Genomic DNA, 23970 nt, shown 5'->3' on the forward strand with positions numbered 1-23970 from the left:
TAGACAGTTGCTAGATATCTACAAGTAGTTTGTTTATAGAAGTGATATTAAATACACATGCTAGATAAGTAGTGACACAACGAGACAGTCACATAAAACACCCAGTCAATAAAACACCCAGTCAACAAACATACACAATTAACATACATACATACATACATACATACATACATACATACATACATACATACATACATACATGCATACATACATGCATACATGCATGCATGCATGCATGCATGCAAACAAGCAAGCAAGCAAGCAAGCAAGCAAAGAAAGGTCTATCTGGAAAGAAGATAATACATGAGTTGGCATTTGTTTCAAACAGTACGTCAGCAGCCACGCTAACTTGAGTCGGTGTATGATGTTGATGCATGTAATCAGGGTCCAAGTTCAGAATTTCTCTGTTACTGTGTTAGGATGCCAACAATACGCTACAGCCTAGTCTCAGGTTCTGTCAGTCAGGATTATGTGCAGTTTAGAGTTCATGGATAGTTGACACCATTCCTTGTATAGCAGACTTGTTTACATTGTAAGCCATTTGGAAGCCAAGTAGATTAGGTTAGATATAATTTTATTACAACCGTACAGAAAATTGACAATTCTATTTGGGTATAAATGAACACTATCACAATGAAATGTGACCATTCACTACTATAGTACTAACTGATTACATCTAACGTAAAAAAAAAACCCTCAGCCATCTGATAGGTATAGCATGATAATTCACTACTATTACTAGCTGATTTACATATAAGGTAAACGACAAAAACAACCTTATAATATAGATCAAACTGACGTTCAATGAATCCTTTTATTTAATTTATAACCATATCAACACCTTGTGACACAAATAAACGAGTTACAAAAACAAGAGAATGTATTGGAGGCAATTGTTCTACTTTTCTTGGTATCACTATGCGAAGGTTTTCCAAATTCCGTAGGGAAAACAACACTATAGAAGGATTTATTTCGGAGTTCCGCATCAGGCTTTCGATAACATTATTTTTGTACTGCAATGTGTTATGATTTGGCATTGGATACTGGCACGGTTGGATAATTGATATGCCTTTCTTAATAAGATGGTACATAATAGTGACGCATATGTTTATTTGTTTGTTTATGTTCTGGAGTAACTTATCATACAACTACCTACAACTACCTACGAGAAGATATTTCTGTAAAAATCTTCCGATTTTATCTGTTTGAAAATAAGAAAAAAGATATAAGAACGTTATATGCTATATCAGCATTATGTCCAATTTATGATGATTTCAGTGTGATAACAGTGATGGATCCTCTAGATATATATAAAGAGAAGTATTGTACGTACGTACGTATGTATGTATGTATGTATGTATGTATGTATGTATGTATGTATGTATGTATGTATGTGTGTATGTATGTGTGTATGTGTGTGTATATATGTGTGTATGTGTATGTATGTATGTATGTATGTATATATGTATGTATGTAATATATATATATATATATATATGTGTGTGTGTGTGTGTGTACGAACTTATGTACGTAAATATATGTTGGTCTCTGTGATTGATCACTTGATTGAATATGTGAAAATAGAAAACGTTACGAAATAAAATTTTATTCAACAAAAATGGAGCAATGTGTTAAAATGTAATATCTTTCCATTATAAAAGGCATAATGCAAACGAGAATTGTATGAAATATAATATTTGAACTGTATACATAGCTAATGTTTGTTTCTGTATCAAACGTTTTCTTGAGTAACTTATCATTAAACTACCAGACAGTAATTTTCGAATTTTGTTTTGTTCAGTTTGCGTTAGAAAGTTTCTTTTTCTTGTTTCACCACAAGTAGATATCTCTGTAGAAATCTTGAGACTTTACCTGTTTGAAAATAAAAGAGTTGTGTTATATACAAGTAGTATGCCGAATGATAAAAAATAACAGACCGTTCTAATATTCTCAAGGATTGGCTAAAGTCTTAATACTGAAGTATATCCTAATATAATAATCATGTATATATGTATGTATGTATGTATTTATGTATGTATGTATGTATGTATGTATGTATGTATGTATGTAAAACGTAGGGCATTGATGAATATTATATTGAATCATCCACAGTCATTGTAGTTGAAAACCATAACTTGATAGTTTTGGTATAATAATACATTGACTCCCACCTGTAAAGTTCATAAAAGATCTGGGTTTGTTTTTCCACTTTCCAAAGTAGTATACTGGTACACCACTTAGTATAATTGCTATACCAATTCCTCCTTCAACAGGTGCCGCGATTACTCCAGTTACTTCCAGGAACATTACCCATATAAAGAATATCACGGGTATGATTATAGGAACCTTGAAGTAGAACCATAACAGAATTTTATATTATATAATTTCGAATGGAACGTACAAGGTAGTAGACTAGTTCCTGACGGACAGTATTCCGAACTACGTTATCTTGATACGTATACTGGCATCACCATGTTTATTCAGAGATTATTATCGAAATATCGTAATGTAATTCATCCTCTGCACTGTCTTGTGAGTTTTGCACACCATGCGAGTGGCGGACCCATTACTTACCCGAAAAATAAATATATTTACGTTTCTACATTTTTTGCTGAAAAACAATCAAGACAATTGGCCCCCTCCCCTCCCCCTCCCTCCGACCACGGAGGTATAAGGGGAGCGACGGTATTATGTTAACACTGTCTGTGTCACATGCTCCAAGAAAACAGAGGAAAATCTACCTTAAACGGTCGAGGAATGTCTGGTCGCTTCCATCGTAGGTACAGAAGTGAAGCGGTAGATCCACATGGAATCAACCAACTTGAAATAGAGGTAAAATTCAATAACTGATAGATAGTGTCTCCAGCAAATGAAGAAACAATCACTACAAACTGAAATCGCAAAGCAAACATAAGAATAACTCTATCAGATTCAAATTATTTCTGCCACAGTAGGATATCTGATGTATAATATGGCGTGGATATTAAATTATAAGGCCTAATAAAATATTGTGTGGTTCCGATTACGCTCAAATTTAGAATAGTTGGGGTAGGTAGATTTTTTATTTTATGTTATTATATATTTTTTCTATGTGAGTGTCAAGTTCAGGCTTTCCATTGTTTGCCAAATGGTCACTGTGTTGTTTAGTGTTGTTTATTTCTTCCTATGACAAGGACAGCCATTACAGATTGGAAGAACAGGTTTATATTGTCTTTTTAAGTTGATGCCAGTTTCAGCATCCACTATTTCTCGTGAGACTTCACAGTTTTTGCGATTTTATTATTTTTTTGTCGAATACGTAAAAAAGGTTTAAGGTCAGCAGTGAAAAACTAGGTGTGGTCGAGTAAGCGGAACGACACAATTATTTTTTTAGGCCCAACCCTAATTATAAATCCCATACAAAAATCTAACAACAAATATGCTAATTTTTTTAACAACAAATATGCTAATTTTTTTAATAGAAAAAGGCTAAAAGGCCAAAATGACAATATGTTAGATTTATTAAGCAAAACTATTCCCCACCTTAGCTGTCTGAACGCAGGAATTATTTTTTGAGATTGGAGAGGAAACAGCAAACCCAGAAAATGTCATTGCAGCTTTGAGAAATATGTCATTTTAAAAAGATAACAAAAAAAAACTTTTGTCACTAGGCCCTTTTCACTCTAGTCAACTTTATTTCACAGGTTTACCTCGTTACCTTTCGGAATAAAGGTTGGCCTTCCTGAGACAAGAAACCACACGTGAATACTATTAGAATAGTTAAAAGTGAAAAAAAATCACAAAATGATGATAGGCCCGTATGACACTAATCTCAACGTATATGAAACACATCATTTGTTTGTTCTGAAGAAAACACACGGAAGTTAAAACGAAAATGACTTACCACAGAAAGGATTTCCATCGCTAATAGTGACGGTAGCGGTGTCTTGTATTTAATATGAATCATGGATAAGATATCTGGAAGATATCCATCACGAGCACAAACAAAGCAAAGTCTAGACGTAAAGAGAAACACAGCCTGTTTTTTTTGCATTTTTCAGCTCATAAAACTATAGGGTGGGGATAGGAACAAAATGCATTGATTAAACAAACAATTGCTCAACACAAGACGACATGTCCAAAATGTGACCAGAATGTGAGGTTGAAATTTGTTGGAAAGTTGATAGATGGTGTCTAGCCGATATGGTACACGGTACAAAACATTATGACACAACCGTTCCGAGCAATTACAACGTTAACCTTGCCCTTAGTAACAGCTAAGTGTCTTTTGCAAAGATAACATCACTATTGGGTAGTCAAATTCCAAAAACTGAATGCGAGCAAGATCAGTCCTGGCTCATAGCAATATTAAAATTATGGTTTACAGATGACAACAAGGATGTGTAGGTAAGTGAATGACGTTTGAGAAAGACAGAACCCATAGCAACTGCAAAATGTCATTGTATATTGTAAATTTATAGAAGTTTTCTATTAATGCATATCAAAACTATTGACACATATATGATTATACTGCATACTGAATATTGATACCTTGTTCTTGATAAAGTTCCTCCATTGAGTGAGCCATATATAGAAATAGCGACAATGACAGGAATTATCCAGGAAAACGAACCCAAAATCTTGTCTGCAAATGTCTGGAAGATAAAGAAAAATTACATACATACATACATACATACATACATACATACATACATACATACATACATACATACATACAGACAGACAGACAGACAGACAGACAGACAGACAGACAGACATACAGACAGACAGACAGACAGACAGACAGACATATATACATACATACAGACAGACATACATACATACATACATACATACATACATACATACATACATACATACACTAGACACATAAACACAGACAGACAGACAGACAGACAGACAGACAGACATACATACATACATACATACATACATACATACATACATACATACATTACATTACATTACATTACATTACATTGCATTACATACATGGACTGGCAGCGATAATATAAGTGTTGGTTGTCTATAGTGAAGGTCTTTTAGGCACAGTGAATCTGCCATTCTCGACAGAATGAGGTGTGACAGAAATACATCGGAAATGTAATCTTAAAAATGGATCGTTTTGACTTACCAGAGCGACAGCATCCGATGCTAGGAGTTCATCACCAGACATTACAGTTAAATAAGCTATGTTGGTTGACACATATATTAGTGTGATAGTAACCTCGGCAACAACAACAGCAATCGGAAGGTTTCTACTTGGATTCTGTATTTCTTCAGTTAACATGTTCGCGTTATTCCTATATATATTTTTGAAAGGTGCAGATGGAAAAATAATGCAATGATCATGGATTCTATTGATTTACTTACGAACAAAATATCTGCGTATAATGTATCGGTAGTAGGCACGATCGATATGATTACATTCTACAGTAGTTATTTTGACTTCAATGATGTTACATGTAAATAATCAAATTTTACAAGAACAATCTTCTTCGTTCGACAACATATTCCCCAGCACGAATGTACTGTTAATATGTATCTAAAATGTGATCTTACAAATTCATATGAGCAAGTGATGTGAATTGATCACCCAAGCACAATACTATTTACCTCTAATAATATGGGATCACACACGCTGTGTATTAAACTTAATGAGCTACGGTCGAAAGACAAATTTCGGTTAGTTGACTGAACATGATCGACAGGGACAAAGGCCAAGGTATCATTAGAAAGCTCACCATTTATAATGTTTGAGTAGACACTGGAATTTTGTTTTTATGTACTGAACCTACGCGGATGAGAGTCAAACTATGTACTTTTTAGGACAAACATATCCATTTTGCCATACAGTTCAAGGCCTTGCAACGTCCGTATGTGCACTATTGTGATTGTCATGTATGTGTACTATGCTTTGTTGGTATGGTTGTCCATGGACAAATCCACGGATGGATGGACTGCCATATCTTTTCTTTACGGCCCGGGTGGTGTTCCCGTAAGTACGCTATTAGGTATATAATAAAAGAAATAAGGAACTGCAATATTTATATTCTTCACGACAGACACCTACATTCCTCCATATGCAAATAATGCCGAGTAGAACGCTAAGGAGATGTCAAGAACAGACCCCGTTCCTTCTTCGAAGTCGTTTTTGAGGTATTCCGTCTTGCCTGTATTGGAGAAATGTTACAATGCGTGATCGTTCCATATCTTTCGCACATTTAGCAAATAAACAACAACAACAACAACAACAACAAAAACAAAAACAACAACAACATGCCTGAAATTTGCATTGTATTGGATACAGTCGTGAAGGTATGGATTTGCCATAAATAGCTAGATTTCTGAATATATTGGTTTGATTCGTTATATTTACACAGTAAGGTAATGTATACAAGAGTTTTAATTAAAATGATAAAACAAATATACACTAGACACATAAACACAGACAGACAGACAGACAGACAGACAGACAGACATAAAAGCGGGCAAGCAGGCAGACACACACATCCACCCCTCCACAAATACAAACACATACGCATGAACATATTTTTAACACATTACCATGTGACAACTGTTATAGTTTACTCAACTAGAGTAGAAAACACTTTCTCACCTCGAGAAATTTGAGTTATCACATCGTCTACAATATGTGATTAGAAAACACGTACTCACCTCTAAAAAGTTGAACTATTCCACCAATGATTATCATAATCAGTCCAGTAACCTTGGCAACAGCAAAAATGTTTTGCGTTTGTGCAGCTGCTTTCACTTTCAAACTGTTCACGAAGTAAACAACCACTGTAAATAAAAAAAACCACAACAACATTGTAATTGGCATCTTCCTTAAATCACTCTAAATGGGTATAATTCTATCATTAACTCTACTACAAGTCCTATATAATCTACGCATGCATATATTTGACACTTTTGATGCAAATATTATGTAGCAGTTCTGTCTGACAAAGTGGATTCGTGATATACGGCACTTTAAACTGTGACATACGGGCACAGAATAACTGTGAAAGGGGGCGTTTTAGGGTCAGGTTTGTGAACTGTAATTTGTTAAAAAATGTATTCGAATATAATGAATCATTTAATACACTCTATTTAATACATTGTAATTTACTTACTTAAACAGGCTATGGCGACGAGAGTCACCACAGTTTTTGGCGTTTCACATTCTGGAAAGAAAGGTTTTGTAAGATAGGTTGCAAAGGTAATGGACAAAATTGAAGCCGTTGCAGGTGTAGATATTACAATCACAGTCCAGACTACCAGAAATGCTGGCAATGGCCCGAACACTTCGTTGATGTATACATAATCTCCACCAGATTTTCCAAATGTTGTACCAAGCTCTGCGTATATTAGTCCACCGAACATTACCAAAATTCCACACGAGGCCCATACAACTAGTGACATTCCAACTGATTTGGTGTTTACAAGGACGCCCTTCGGAGAAATGAAAATCCCAGATCCAATGGTAATACCGACGATGATTGTGATGCAGAAAAACAAGTTTAGCTGTCGTTTTAGTACCACTGCGTCATCCTCTGTATCCTTTTCGTCTTCTTTCTTCTTTTAATTTCTTGAGTTTTACACACATCATTGTTTGGTTCATCGGTGTGAACTATTACCTTGTTCGTCTGAAGCTGACTTTCTCTTGTTCGCAACTGAGCCATCTTGTGTGATAGTGCTGGCAAGTTGATAAGGGCAATGTAACTATCGTTATCGGGGGGGGGGGTCTTCGATTGTTGTAGAAATAAGAAAAAGTCACTGATTTAGAAGTTGTCGACAACGATAATGCGTATTAAAACCACTATACTTACTAGACCCTCCATGAACAGAAAGGTTTTCATTGAAAACTACTATCACACTTTTGTAAAACCTCCATAGCAAATTCACCAACCGTATAATTACGTGTTCTACCATATATTACAGCCCATTTTAAACCATTCACTAGCCCCGTTTGATACAACCACGTGGACATTTATATATATATATATATATATATATATATATATATATATATATATATATATATATATATATATATTCATTGTTTATATATATATATATATATATATATATATATATATATATATATATATATTCAACATCTCCTGACGAGTGATTTACTCACCCGACTTGATTTTCTTCTACCCTCAACATATACTCCGCTCTGCGTGCAGACGTATCGAGCACTGTACTACGGACAAATCTTACCACTGACTTCCTATATATATATATATATATATATATATATATATATATATATATATATATATATATATATATATATATATATATATATATATATATATATATATACATCAGCATCACCTGACGAGTAAATCACGAAACAGGCTTGCAGAGACGAAAAACCCTACTTGATTTTCTTCTACCATCAACATATACATATACAGGCTCCGAGTCGAGTCGAACATACATTTGATTCAGGTCTATATCATTTTAATCACCTAAAATAAAAAATAAACAGTAGTCGTCATATCTTTAAGGAAGGAGAAAACGTAGTAGTCTCATTCGGACATGTTAATTTTAGGCTCAGGATAAATGTCGAACTTATGCCGAATGTAATTATTAGCTTAGGTACATGAGAAATTCAACGCGCATTGCAATGAATAGTTGCAACAACTAATACTAAATTCGACAGGCAATTAAATTCGACACACCCTTAACAGCTTTCAAGTCATATACCGTTAGCCAAGATTCGAATAGTTGCACGTGCTCGCAATAAGGCAACACACGAATAAAAAAAGAAGAAGTCAATCGTACGACCGTATGGGGCGCTATTTTAGTCTGACACTGAGCATCTAATTTGTGTCTGACACTGAGCAGCTAATATGTGTCAGACACTGAGCATCTATTTTGAATCCGATACTGAGCATCTAATTTGAGTCCGATACTGAGCGACTTATTTTAGTCTGACATGTCGACACAGCATCTAATTTGCGTCTGACACTGAGCTTCTAATTTGTGTCCTATACTGAGAGACTTATTTGAGTTTGACACTGAGCATCTGATTTGAGTCCGACACTGAGTGACTTTTTTGTGTCTGACACTGAGCATCTAATTAGTGTCCCACACTGAGCAGCTTATTTGAGTCTGACAATGAGTAGTTGGTAATTAGAGAATTTTGAGTAATTTGTGTCTATGTAATTTCTTCTCCTTGTCTCCCATCCGTTTACTAGACATAGATAATGCTTACTTAACCTTTGAATTGGAATACAGAAACTTTACCACTGGACTACAGTGGACTTGTGATTATACATGTGTCATTTCTATCACTTAAATGTTTGCATGTAGTTGGAAACTGTTGTTAAAAGTTATGGTTTTACATGCACCAATTTGAATATTTGTGTTACCTAGTACCTTGTTAGAATGTTTCACCATGTGCCGTTGTTTCACATTGCATTGCACAAGCGGGCTATCTTCGCCAAGATAAATTCATACGATTGTCTTTACTATTTCATTGTAAATCAAAGTTGAAAATATTTTTTGTACTTCGATAATTAGGAACATATTTGTATGTCCGTGTTTATGTTTGCCGCGTAATATATATAGTAAGTTAATGAAAACACACGCCTCGTATAATAATATGAAAGTGTAGGCTAGACCGTTGTCCATGACCTAAACGAAGGCTTTAATAGTATAAGAGGTTGGATATATGGGTCAATATACGGGTCATCGTTTGTTTATGGATACGTTTTACTATTTTGATCTCATTTTCTGAATAACCTAGGCAAGGGAGCAAGCCTCCACTTTATAAAGCAGAACTTTACCAAAACGCTCACTCACTTAGTCAGTCATTCATTATGTACAATACAATATCGGAAAGATAGATAAATGCGACAAGTCATGCGCAGTGTATCCATGCTGTAAAAAGTCGGGCACGTCGTGCGAAGGAACAGGGAGACGAGTGCACAAGACAAGACAAGACAAGACAGGGGAAGTTGGACTGTCAAAACACTGTTGTATGGACACCATCAAAGTTGTAAGGTGAGTTTGAATAGAAACGATGTAGCTTTCTGTTTGAAGGTTATCTAGCCTAGCCTGGGAAACAGCATGATTACCGGTACAGCGCAATGAAAGCAGGGACGTTCACAGTGCTGTCACACGACGGTTCTCAGTTTTCATCACACGACAACAATTAAGTCTGTCTACATCACTGGATGACTGAGAGGAGAAGCAGTTGTCTTTCTCCTGTCAGTACCAGACTGTCTTTACGCAGTGCGCAACCCTGCAGTTACATGTACTGTAAATAAAGGTAACAATAACAAAAGGAAGAATAAATAACTGAGAGCTGAGTGAACCGATATATATTAGTATCAAGTGTACGACTTACATACGTAAAAGCAACATGAGTCATAACATTCTAAAACACTTCCGATTTCCAGTTCCCTTTAAACCCAGACCATTATGTTGTTCTGAGCTGTTATTGTTAAGAGACAAAGAGAAAGAAGTACGTGGGATTGGAGCAGCTATATTTGCGAACCTGTAGCTGTAGCTCTGCGTTTACCTAAAATATGCTACGTGCAACATGGATGCACGATGCCGTCATCTCCCTCGTGAACCTCGTAGTATGCATGTAAGTCCAGAGCTAAAACATACGTTCCTGTTACCATAAGGGTGCGACCACTAACCCTGACACCTACCATTTTTCTGTGTAAAATGTCAAGCTTTCCTGGGACTATAGCACTTTCCTCGATATAACAATTAGATTTTGATATATACCATTGACACATACTACAGTGTTTAGATTTTGAAATAATAAGTTTATGGTGCATATAAATACACTTGGAGATACAGTTGTGAGTTTCATACCATGTTATCTTTAAAATTACATGCTGCTTCATTGTTTTTCCCAAAAAATGAAAGAAAATATTGCGAACTACAAATGTAGATAATGTAATTTTTTTGTTATCTTGATGGACTTGAACTTATAAGTGAAATCACTGTACTACCAATGTCATTGCATGATAAATTGATTTTGTAAAATCTTTAAATATTGGCTTTGTGAACTATAATTCTGCTGAATAGCTCACATATGAGCTTAACATCTGCCAGCATTTAGCAGTTTTCAGGGTGAAAACATAAGTTCTGGTAGAGATATTATTTATGTTGCTATGGTAACCATAACGAGATTTCTGAGAATGTGTTTGATTTATCTCCCACTAAAATCCATTGATAACTAATCTTTATGCCATATAGACTTAATTTTTCAATTTGGCATTTTTGTTGTCATGGCAACATATATGTCCAATTTTATGATACTATTTGACCCAGCATCTTGAGAACCTTGGATTACTTTGAATCACAGTCTCTCAGCCTCTATTAGGCATGTATATATCACTTTGATTTATAGTTTGACAAAGAGGCCAAATTTCATATTTTTCTCATTTTGATATTTTCACGCCATGGCAACAGTAGTTTTTTGTGATGACCTTGGGCTTACTTTGAGTAATGTAGACCCACGAATACTCATATACCAGTTTGACAAAAATGTTGAGGTTTTCTTTTTCACTAATTTAGGTTGCCATGGTAAAGCACTTACCTCCACCAAAATCTAATTCATTGGCCCATGTCTCATAGGCAATCTTCACTCAAAGTATCATCAAATGTATCCATAACTTGTGAGATATCTTTCTAACAGTCAAACAAACAAACAAACAAACAAACAAACAAACAAACAAACAAACAGAAAAAGAAACCTGGATGGAAACACAGCGGTCCGTCAACTCCTCAGTGTTGTGACTCCTTTATGGCATTTTACAGGCTATTATTGACATTCTTGAGGGTAATGTATGTTATTAAGAAAGTGAAAGAAGTGCTATGTTTTGGATTCATATGACATGATGATCTTTAATTTTAATCTTTAATAGAGAAAGTCAGTCAAGTTTGAAGCACAGATAGCTAATCTCCTTCCCACTGTTCAAAGTGAAATTCTTGAAAAAGTAACCAAACTGTCAAAACTACATGATTAGTACTTATAAACAAAAGAAATAAAACAACAGATAAATAAATCAATTCTTTATTGTCTTTTATTTTTACATCAATTTTTTATCAGGTGAGTTTGGCTAATTGGATGTCTGGTTTTGCTAATTGATTTTGAGCCAAATCAGTCAAATTGCTAAGAGATTTTTATTCCCAGAGGAAACACTGAGACTTCAGTGTCACTATATGAAGTCCATTGTATGATCAGATTTCATAGTTCTATCTGTATCCGTGACAGTATGAATGCCCTTATGGCTGTAAACACGCAGTGTGTCATCTAATAAAGATGTACTTTGTTATGGGTCAAACTGACAAAAAAATAGGTTTTTCTGAATTTTCACTGAGTAGAAATATGAGACTTGGGAATATTAAATTACAGAGTGTCTCAAGAAATAGTGATTTGTCAGTAGTGCGTCAAATTGGCTCAAAGGGAATGTAGTGAGTGATCATGCTATGTCTTAGACTCTCACAGAGGATTATTTTGAGTTTTGGGTAAGACAAATCAGAAGATTGAAGAAAGATGTTAGTCATGATTTAATGAAGGTAAAGAATTCATCGATGAATAAGCAACAAGGTTATTTTTAGTTGAGACAAATCGAGTGAGGTGAGTCAGCTAATGAATGTCATGGCAGTCTTAAATAGGTCACAGCCAACAGGTTACCATTTTGTGTGTATCAATTAATCTCAGTTGAGTCACAATGCTGTGATCTACACGTGCTCAGAATTTAGTACTGTTCGCTAGAAATTGTAGAATCCAAGATTGTTTTGGTCCCATTTTGTGAATCTGTGTAGGGCAGTCTCCATGACTCAGTACGAGTAAAAAAGGAGTTTTGTGTTGGAGAATTCCTGTATAACGAAGTATGCAAATCTATATTTTGGCAAACTTCAAAAAGTCTAAAATATGTCAAGATGAAAGATGTAATTGTAAAAGAGGTAATATTCTGAAAATTGAACACTTCATAAATTTTTTCAACAACCGATCCAACACTTCTGTAAGAGATAAATGGACCACCTAGCCTTATCATTATTATTTCAACTTTATAAATGCATGTGCACAATTTTTAGTGATCTAGCTTTCCACTGTTTAATCATCTTTTTACTTGGAAGGTATTAGTTTGTACATAAAATAACTACAAGTTGAAAAAAAAGACAGGAGAAACCTAGCAAGTCCAAAATTCACAATTGATTGTTCTAAATTCTAAACTATTGCAGAAGCAATTGTGTCACACATCAAATTAGGTTTCAACCCAGTGTGGGAAATTGAAGCAAAGATGTCCTGTTCTAAAATGCAATCAGAATTCTGAAATATGGATGTTGGATTGGTGACTCTGCGTCTAGCTGCAAGATAGGAATTAAATTTGAATTGACAATACAAATTAAATCAAAGATAACATATTTCTCAACTTTTACATTAAAACGTAAAATTTGTGAAAAGGTTAAAGTGGCCATATGGATGAAAATTGGGGTATTTATTTTTGGATTTTTAATAAATAAAACAATTTTATCATGGCTTCTTACTTAAAAAATCAACGTGAAACAACATATATATGACAAGTCCTTGTTTGTAACTCAATAAATCATGGCAAAAGGCTGATAATTGTGTAAAATGTTTGTCTTACAATAACAAACTTTTTTACACATTTTTTTTTTTTAGCTTTTTGCAATGTTTATAGTTACAAACACAATCTTAGTCTATGTTGTTACACATTGATTTTTCAAGTAGGAAGCCATGATAAAATTGTATTGTAAATTAAAAATACATAATAAATAACCAATTATCATCCATATGGCCACTTTAATGTACTCAGGAACAAATTTAGGTTTATATCTTACTTACATGTAAATGATGAATAAATTAAATAAATGTACGTGTACCATGAATATCGACAGCACTTGTGCATCTAATTTCTGTCTGAAAAACTTTCAAAACGGCAGCTAGAATATATCAACTTAATATATTTGATATAGAAATCCGTTGGACTAGGTTCTTAATCTTTATGTGAAGTTTTGTTAGAATATTAAGTAGTGCAGTATGCTGTGATTTATCATGGCAAGCATGTCTGAATGGAAAGTGTGTTTTGTTTAAAGTCATTAATGAGTGTTTATTGGGTGTTTGAAATGACTTGGATATCACAGGATAATTCCATCTTTACAGTAATTCTCCTCTACAGACCACAATCATTTATCATCCACACAATGCATGGATGCAATTACAATGAGGTGAATGTACTGTTCTTCAAATCTAAGATATTTTTTGTCACTAGAATGTTATTCGATTTATCATTTTTCAGTCTTCAACTAGTTCCCATAGACTAATGTTTACAAATTTGTAAGCCGATTGTAGTGTATTTATGTACAAGAAGGCATTTTGACCTCTACTTATACATTCATGGTTTTTAGTCTTTTAGTGAAAGTGTCAAGGTCATGTACTACTGGATGTTAATCAGCATCACTATCTTTTACTTATTTTTGGTTTCCAGAAGTGGGAATATTACAGTGTGCTCTGTCAGTGTGTCCAGCCATCCGTAATGCATTTTATCATTTCTCTGTCATGCAATGTTCAATTTCAATTAATTTCAAACCAAGCACAAAGGTGATGTATCATATATGGGACAGTACACTGTATGAATGTCACTTTGCTTAAATTATTATGCTAGTTTGACTGAATGGCATTCATATTTTTAGTTAAAAATTAGCATTTACTGCAGAACTCAAAAACTGTAATACACAGATACCATTCAAATGTCTACCCCATATTATCAGGTGCACGCTTTCTTTTAAGACATTGAACTTTGACCTTGAATCTGACCTTTATCAAGTTTGCAGGTAGTCTAGTTCCAAACTGGTACAGTACTATGTATTAAAAACTTCATTATTTTACCAGTCTAGTTAAGGCAGTTTCGAAAGGTGTTAAATTGTGGTGCTCCCCGTAGTGAGCAAAGTGCAATCCATCACAAACTGACAGGCTGTCATCATCGGACTGCACTGATATGCAGACATGTCCAACCAGGACTCCACCTCCAGTCTGTTTAAATTAAAATCACGTGGGGATGTGACAACATCATGTTTATATGAACACGGTTGGGGGAGCACAGAAATATGTGCTCAAACAACTTCCTTGACTAGACCGGTAAAGTAATGAAGTTTTTAATACGTAATACTGTACCAGTTTTGGACTAGACTAGTTTGTAGACTGTGTAGAAAGAACACGCTTGCCAGGTTGACCATTCCAGTCTGTTACAAAGGGTAGCTTGAGATCGGTACTATGAGTTTTAGGTTGCAGTTGTCTAAACAGGGCTTTAAAGTAGTCTTGGTATGTGTACAAGTATACACTCTCACCAATGGTAATTTGTTGAAATCAAAACTGATTTTGAAAAAGCTAGCTAATTAATGTTACATTAGTCTCATATGGATGTCCTGTCACCAGGATGAAACACTAGGAACAAAATAATTTCAAAAAATTCAAGTGTACGTGAAAATATTGCGTTCACCTTTTATGTAAATTTTCTACATTTCTGCCAACTACGTTATCAAAGAAATAAAACATGTAAAAGTTTCATGAGGATCGTTCTGTGCAAAGACTAAGAATGTATCATCCTTAATTCATATTGTGTTGGCAGGTGTTCATGTCATGCGTCCATCCTGATATCATCTACTTTTATGAGATGGTGACTCTCCATTTTCATTATTACAAGACAATGTTCTTAATCAAGATGAAAAATGATTCAAAACAGCCTCAACACTGTACTTGCTCCAGACATGCTGTACATTAATTTACAAAAAAGACATGTTATAATTTAGTATTTTGTAAATGTAATATGCATATTATTAATAATATCATCGTTGGAGCATTATAAATATGATATAAAATTACACCAGGCATTGTACAGAAACATTTAAAAAAATGATTTTAACATGATTAGATCAGCATAAATTTGAATGTATTATTGTTTAGGGATAAGTTTTGCAACATTTTACTTTTCTGCTAGCTTAATGTTTCTCACATGGGTTAAGAAATAACATCATTTGATGTTATTGTTTACAACGATGATAGTGATTTGAATTTTGAAGAGTCACATCTGCTCTATGGGATAATTTAATTATAAAATTTGAAACAAACAATCCATCAATGAAGTCTCCTCCAGAAATCATAAATCAATATGCCAGTGGTATAGATATCACTGACACTTGAATGTATCAAATGAAGATTGATTTCAGAAATTCAATAGGTCTGTGTGATGAGACTTATAAGTCTTTTGAATGACTCTCCCAGGTTAATAGTGATTTAATGAACAACAAGTAATAAATGTTTTAGGTCAACTTTTGTATTTGACTCATCAATTACTCTCCAATAGACAGTGCCATATTACAGGTCAGACAGATACATGTATCATAACAGGGGGTGACACACTTAGGTTATGTACCACTTTTTACAGCGGGGATGATTGACACCTATATACTTTGTGCAATGGGACACTTTCCAGGTAAAATTTTGTACTTGACTCATCAGTTACTCTCCAATAGATAGATAGTACCACATTACAACAATACAGTTCAGGGTCATGCACGTGTCATGACAGGGGGTGACACACTTGGACTTTGAACCAATTTACAGGGGACGACTCATTTGGCTCATCAAGTATAGACTGTAATGATATCATTTGTCCTGGTTTATCAGCCTGCCCTAAAGGGAAAGGGTGATTAGACCACACCCACAACAGCTGATCTGTCAGTCTACATCAATAACTTCTCAAATAGAAAAAACTACCAGGGTCATGCATGTGTCATGACAGGGGGTTACACACCCAAATGTACAATGTATGTGATGGAAAAGAGTTGTTTCTTTTTATATTCTTGAATCACAATGAAGCAGAAGTGGGTGTATAGAATAAAATATGAAAAACTTTGATTTGCAGGATTTATTTCCATGTAATTTAGTTTGAAATTTAGTTTAAATTTCAGGTGCAGTCAGAGTTGGAGAAACAAAGAAAAAGGAAATAGTTGCCATGATCTAGAAACAGACTAAAGTGATAATATTTATATGAATTATTGAGTGAAAGTGAGATGAAAGTTTCAAGTTTCAAAAAGGTCACCTTTCATGTATATCTGTCTGTGGAGAACATTTAGTATGTCAACTATGAGTCATACAGTTTATCATTTATTTATGGATTGAAGTAGTCACTATCAAGAAAAGAAAAGTGGTCAGGCTTTTTTTTTTCTCGCAGGATTAGTTTAGTTCAGTCTATTTCAGTAAAAACAACAAAATAGACAGTACAGATATAGAAATAAAAATTGTTGCCATAGAAATCAAGTGTTCAGGAATTAACATATATAAGTTAAGAGTTTAATAATTGTGAAATGATATCTACTTTGGTAATGGTTGCCAAGACTACAAGTTATTTAAAATGTAAGTCTACATGTATTACGTACGTGTATAGAAGTCATGAGAGTCAGTCTGTGTGCACAATTTGTAATTTAATATAGACTTCATTGATGTGTACGTTCTAGTATGCCATTGGAATTGCAGAAAAGATAGATTTGTGAAAAAATCAATTTCAATAAAAAAAAGAGGAGATAAGTTAAATGTTTTCAGCAATAGATGGATATTAGAAATCAAAACTATTGATTTTTGAACGAAAAACAAAAAGAACTGTTCAGGAATTGTAAATATGATGTGATATAAGGTCATGTCATGTATTGTAAATCACATGATATCAATATCAGATTGAATTCCCCCAGGGAATCCTGACCTGTGTGAAGTACACTGATGATATTATTTATGATATGATAGAAGTAAAATATAATGTCGGCATATTGCATGTTTTACACAAAAGACAAATCATACCTTTTTCATATCACTTCGTCTGTAGTAAAATGGCTCTGTTTATTTTGTAGTGATCTGATTTTTTTTTTTTTTTTGTCCATCTGTCGCCGCCGCGTGTGTGTTTGTGTTATCTCGTAACCTCGGATTCATTTGGAAAATATGTTAGATTTGTATCTTAGATGTATATGAAAGATTAATGTGTGAATAAACTAATTTATATGTTCTACTGTGTGTGGTTTTTGTAGGTTTTGAGGAATGTGGGTGGTTCTATTGTTTTTTTCCCCGGGACAGATGCAGTGTATTCGGATTGCAATTATTTCAATACTTGGCATCTTTTTGAATTCAGCAACCCCCCCCCCCCCTTATATTTCAACATGCACTAATCATTATTAAAGTGTATTATGATTTACGAAAACAAAAGTTGCCAATAAGTATTTCACTTTATTCAAATTATTACTCTATTATGATTTCATTTTTAGTGTCACTGTAACCTATTATTTTTATAGGTAAAGATGTCTTAATACCAATATCTACAAACCTGAGAGGTCTGTCCACAAAATTCCACCCTAGGTTAATGAATAAAAGTGCATATCATGATCCCATTATTCAGTCAAACCGTAGGAGGCCAGAAGTCTTTTAGACGGAGTCTAGAGTCTTCCTAGTGATGACATCAAAATGCTTAATGTCTGTATGTATGAATTATTGAGTGTTATAGTCGTAATGCATCAACTTTCCCTCTGTGATTCAGACTGCAATTACTTCAGGTGAGGTGGTCTGATATTCCTTACAGCTCAGATATATACACATGTAAGTTCATCAATGTATTTGTATTTATATATATTTTAACACAACTAATACAGAAGGATATATGTATATGGATACAAAGTGTGGCAACGTATTTGTTAGGAAATGGTAATTCTCATTGACCAGTATTGATTGTTAAGAATGAAATAATCAGATAGTTAACATGTTAAGTTTTAAAAAATGTCAAAATACTGTAACTCAGAAATAGTATGGCAGATTGGGGGAGATATGTGGTTTGTATATTCCTCTGGATATGTAGATGAAAAATTGCTCAAAGTAAAGTAACTGATTAGATGCTTATGATAGAAACACCATAGCAACCATGACCATACCCATAGCAACAGATTAAGTTTGGTATTTTTTGGTTAAAGCAAGTTTGATTATGTTGAATATTTGTAATTTCTGAAATCTCTAGCAACCATCGATAGCCACTGCAACTGCAGACAAAAATGGATGAAATTATTTCAGCTAAAATCGACTGGTTGTGTTTCAGTTCTATTGATACTGTATTTCATGTTTAGTAGAACTGATGTACAGGTACTGTAGTACCAGTGAAAAAAATGTAGCGTGACTATTTTATGATTTTGTATTGAGGCCAGCAAACAAGATTTTTTGACTACAGCCTAGTACAGGTGTATGCATGTAAAATCTGAAATAAATATCAGTTTTTGAAATGATGATGGATAATATCATATGATATATGGCATATGTTATAGACAAAGAGTCCAAATGTAAGAAAATTGATATGATTTAAAGTTGTTTTTGATGTAAAAGGAAGAAAAACATAATAGTAATATTTGGAAATCAGAATTTTGAAAACTATACCCATAGAATATACCAGCTTCCTAAAAAGCAATTACTTACAACGTTTGGAGATAAATTGTTATTCTGTGATGTTGGCAGTTAAGCTTTGTCCTCTTGTTGAACCCAAAAAGTAACATCCAAACTCAATGTAGACTGGACTGCATAAATTAGATAGATAGATAGATAGATAGATAGATAGATAGATAGATAGACAGACAGATAGACAGACAGACAGACAGACAGACAGACAGACAGACAGACAGACAGACAGACAGACAGACAGACAGACAGACAGACAGACAGACAGACATATACATCATACATACACACATACATGCATACATCGATCATACATACATACATACATACATACATACATACATACATACATACCGGGGTACAGACAGACAAAATAAAAAAATACCTGAAAAAAAAGAAATGGTAATATTAATTCAATAATTATTGAATTCTGTCAACATGTGGTGCTCATTACTTTTAGAAAATTATGTGCAACATATTCTTTATTATCTGTTTACTGTTTAGGAGCTGGTAAAGCTACCTGTTTGTGCACAATACAATAGTAAGCTATATGTCACGCTTTGAAAAATAAAGCATGTAACAGATTTCCTTTTCTATGATATTCAGTTTTCATGTGGATAATAATTCCAGCTTTCAAAAAATATCACACATTATACCATGCATGAGCCAGGTTCAACAAAAAATATGGAATATATACATGTACATGTTCTCTCAGTGTGGATGTTCTAGCTGTCACAATAACGTGTGTCTTTGTCATGACAACACATGTCTATGCCAGGTTCTGCTGTGTTCAAAATATAAATCAAAATGCTCAAAATTGCCATTAGTTTCCACAATTTAAAAAAATATTACTGGCGATGGTACAATATTATTCCCCATTATTTTTTTTTCATTCAGCTGGAATATACTTGTGACCCTAAGGGTTGTCAGTACGAGTCGCGAGACGAGTAATGACAAAGGCCCCTTAGGTCACTCGTAGTATTCCTTAGCTGACCAAAGAAAAATATTGGGGAATAATATCTAATTATAAGGTAATTTTGCAATAACAACCTATTGCAAAATTGATGAAATGATGCCAAAGAAATATGTCCTGAACAATTTATGATGAGAACCATTTATCAGATTCATGCCGTGATTATTGTTGAATCAATTAAGATTATGAATTGAGTGGCAAAAATCCATCACATTTTCATAGCTTAATTTGTTTGTGTTTATACATTTCCAGTAGGAGGGTTGAAGGTTTTCAATTTAATAAATTTGCATTTAATTTGATGCTAGCCATCAATCTTGGTTGCCTTATGTGAGTGAGTCCAAGGTCGTTGAACCCTCTTATGCATATACATACATGTCATTGCACTGGTGTGTTCATTCATTTTTTACAGGTACGGCGTGCTGCGAGGTGACGCCAATGCAATGCTCTGATTTAAAGTACCTTTAATACCGTGCTATTAAGTGTTGCAGTGTGTATATCGATGGAAAACGGATCCGATAGCTAGTAAGCTTTTCTTGCCACGGCAGATACAAGGTACGATATATCGTCATGTCTGACTGACTGCCTTCCTACTAGTAATGCATGCTAATATGTCTGTTACTATTGTATTGAGAAATTGACTCTAGTCTCTCTGTTCACATTGCACAGAATATATATAAATTTAATGATGTCGTGTCTGAACATTTTAGCTCGTTAGTATTCAGTTTTCTATTGTTCGTTGCGAAAAATCCATTCTTGTGTCGCCACATTGCCAAACTCTAAATATGCTGAAAGAATCTACCTTTTCCAATCATCATTTTAAGTATAATGCATAATTCAGGGTGATAAGACCATATATACTCAAGTGCCCATGAGGAAAGGAACGTTTTCAGGGCACCATACACTATGTGAGTGTTCTTAGCCTTGTGTTTTTGTTAAGGTCAATAGATATGGAAAGAAGATAAAATCGACATGAATCTCCCATTTGTCGTAGCCTGAGGTCTGTAATATAAATTACACGTATGGAAGAATAGAAAATTAGCAAATCGATTCAATTTTGCCAGATTTCCCTGTGTCTCTTACTACGATCAAATGTTATAAGTTATATATAGCAAAAAAATTGAAGTGTATGCATATTAAATAAATTTCATCTTTTCATCAGTCAACAACTTCAGTGCTTTATCATATTTGATGTGAAGTCTCAAAATTGCACTTTACATACAAGTATATTTTTCAAACGACAGGAGATTATATTTGCACATTATGTTGGCATTATGGTTAATAGTTAGATTGCATTTAATTCTAAATGCAAGTTGATGCATAATATTTTTTAACACCGGAATGTACATGTACATATTTCAAATTTTGACAAATTTCCTAGCTACTAAAAAATAGCAGAACCAGTAATTAAAAAATAATTAGGTTAACCCTAATAAAAAACATTGTTATTATCCATACATAAAAAATATATAAAAATACAAAAAAAAAAAATTTACAAAGACATTTACTTATGCTCCTAATTTTCTGATATCAAATGTCTGATAATGCATTGTTTGTTATAAGTTAGTTTAGAGTTTATTACGTTGTTCATGTTAGTGCTTTCATCTGTTCTTTGTTCTGAGCATTACTTACATAATGAAACTCAAGATCACAAGAATTAGCATGCATTGATGTGAACTTGTCATGGAGAAAATTGAGAAATTACACACTTCCCAGCCGTAAGTCATGCATGCTAAGTGTATTGGGTATAGTGTAGTAGTTTGACACCGTGTTGGCATAGATCTTATTTGGGTAAGTTGAATGTAAGTGTTACCGAAAATGCATTTACTATCAATTTTGATAATTATTTAGGTACTCGTAATGAGATTTAATTAAGAAATTATTTGGTGCTTTGAAGGGTAGATTAATTTTTTTTTACTACATGGCTGTGAACACAGAACATGTCTTGTAACTCTGATAAAACACAAATGCATGCAGATTGAACTCAGACCTGATTTGCCAGTGTCAATTAATATCATATAATGTTAGGTTGATTACCTTCACAATGTATACACGAAGTGAGTTTGTCATCAGTACATGTATGTATTCTGAGTTGATACATGAATGGGGGAATTACGGTATAAACAAATATCAACATATGATATGATGATAAAGCTGCAAAAAAAAATTGAAGTAGGAATAAAAGAAAGCATATCCATAATGCAAATGATTGTGCCAACTGACAGGTCCTGTAGAATGTGTCTCTGTAAATTGTCAAGGGAATGCACTTCATAAAAAAAGTCATTTTATTGCACACAAGGAAAACATGTTCTCTTTCAGTCAGAGCCTTGTACACACACACACACACACACAAACACACACACACACACACACACACACACACACACACATATCTATATTCCAAAGAAATTGCAAGCGCCATCTTATTAATAACTAGGTTGGCATCCCGTTTGTGTGTTTCTTTTTGTGTGTTTAGTCTATACCTGTCTGCGTTTTTACATTTTTATATTTGCAGTTGTCAGTGTACTTTTTATCATGTTTAATGTATAAAGTGTAAATTTTTTCTATTGCTCGACACTGTGTGAGAAGAGCTATTTGGCTCAACAGTCTATCGAGTTGAAATAAAGTCTAATAATAATAATAATAATAATAATAATAATATATATATATATATATATATAATATCTCTCCGAAATATTTGGGTCAGAACTGTTTGGTTTATGATATTCTTTATATACATATTAAATCATATTTATGCAAATAGAACTCTGATTTTTGTCTGTTAGCATTATTAAGCCTGTTTACCACATGTACTAATGTCAATGCATAGTTTTTAAAATACAGTACATTTTAACACTTGACTGTGTGAATTAAGTCAGTGCACAGTACATTGTGTATAAATTAATACTTTGTATTCAGAACTCTAATTTAATTTAATTAGTTAGATTATGAAGGATTGTCTCACGTATACATATACACATGAGTACAAATAAGTCAAGGCTTCTCGTTTATTAAAACACTGTTGTCAAACGTTTTCATGGTCACAACCATTCATGAATGATGATTATAAGCCTCAATGTTTGAATCCCACAGTGCTGGATTACTAAAAATTAACACTTGGTGCCACTATGGGGATTGAATATATAGATCTGAAGCATTCCTTTGTTTGGATCCACCTTTTTCTATAGCTGCAGTGCCAGAGAATTGTTTTTCACACTCAGATTTTAACCCCAATCTGACATTGACATTTTAGACATGCTGGAGAGTGTAAAATTAATGAGCTATTGACAAGTTCATGTTTCATAATGCCAACATGAGACACACGTACTGTATGCTTTACGTACAGTACAATTCATCTGCTAATACTATCATATTCCCATAGATGTATGCCTTGATTACCATACAGCATTGTTTTGCATGATACCGGGATTCCATTTCTCAATTTTTGTCAATGGCAATTTCTGTGTGTGTTTGATAATGGTCATGAAATCGCTCATTTTGTTTGCCTATA

General features: G+C 33.9%; 1 protein-coding gene across 1 annotated transcript; it reads right to left on the reverse strand.

The window, feature by feature from the left end:
* Positions 1-1807: 1807 nt before the first annotated feature.
* Positions 1808-7685, reverse strand: LOC144439342 (cystine/glutamate transporter-like). The gene is made up of 10 exons (XM_078128624.1): positions 7641-7685; positions 7137-7581; positions 6679-6804; positions 6074-6173; positions 5135-5303; positions 4531-4634; positions 3884-3995; positions 2742-2891; positions 2166-2346; positions 1808-1866 (listed from the first exon to the last, which is right to left on the reverse strand). The coding sequence occupies exons 1-10, from the start codon at positions 7683-7685 to the stop codon at positions 1808-1810; spliced, it is 1491 nt and encodes a 496-aa protein (XP_077984750.1).
* Between the last annotated feature and the right edge of the window lie 16285 nt (positions 7686-23970).

Source organism: Glandiceps talaboti, chromosome 8, assembly GCF_964340395.1.
Source record: "Glandiceps talaboti chromosome 8, keGlaTala1.1, whole genome shotgun sequence".
Classification (NCBI taxonomy): Eukaryota; Metazoa; Hemichordata; class Enteropneusta; family Spengelidae; genus Glandiceps; species Glandiceps talaboti.

What these genes read in the sequence shown, in the direction of transcription:
- LOC144439342 (XM_078128624.1), bottom strand. Translation starts at nt 7,685, where the DNA reads ATGGCTCAGTTGCGAACAAGAGAAAGTCAGCTTCAGACGAACAAG. An exon ending in CATCGGATGCTGTCGCTCTG is followed by an intron (nt 4,635 to 5,134) that starts GTAAGTCAAAAC and finishes TTTATCTTCCAG; the next exon opens with ACATTTGCAGACAAGATTTT. An exon ending in GGAACTTTATCAAGAACAAG is followed by an intron (nt 3,996 to 4,530) that starts GTATCAATATTC and finishes CTTTACGTCTAG; the next exon opens with ACTTTGCTTTGTTTGTGCTC.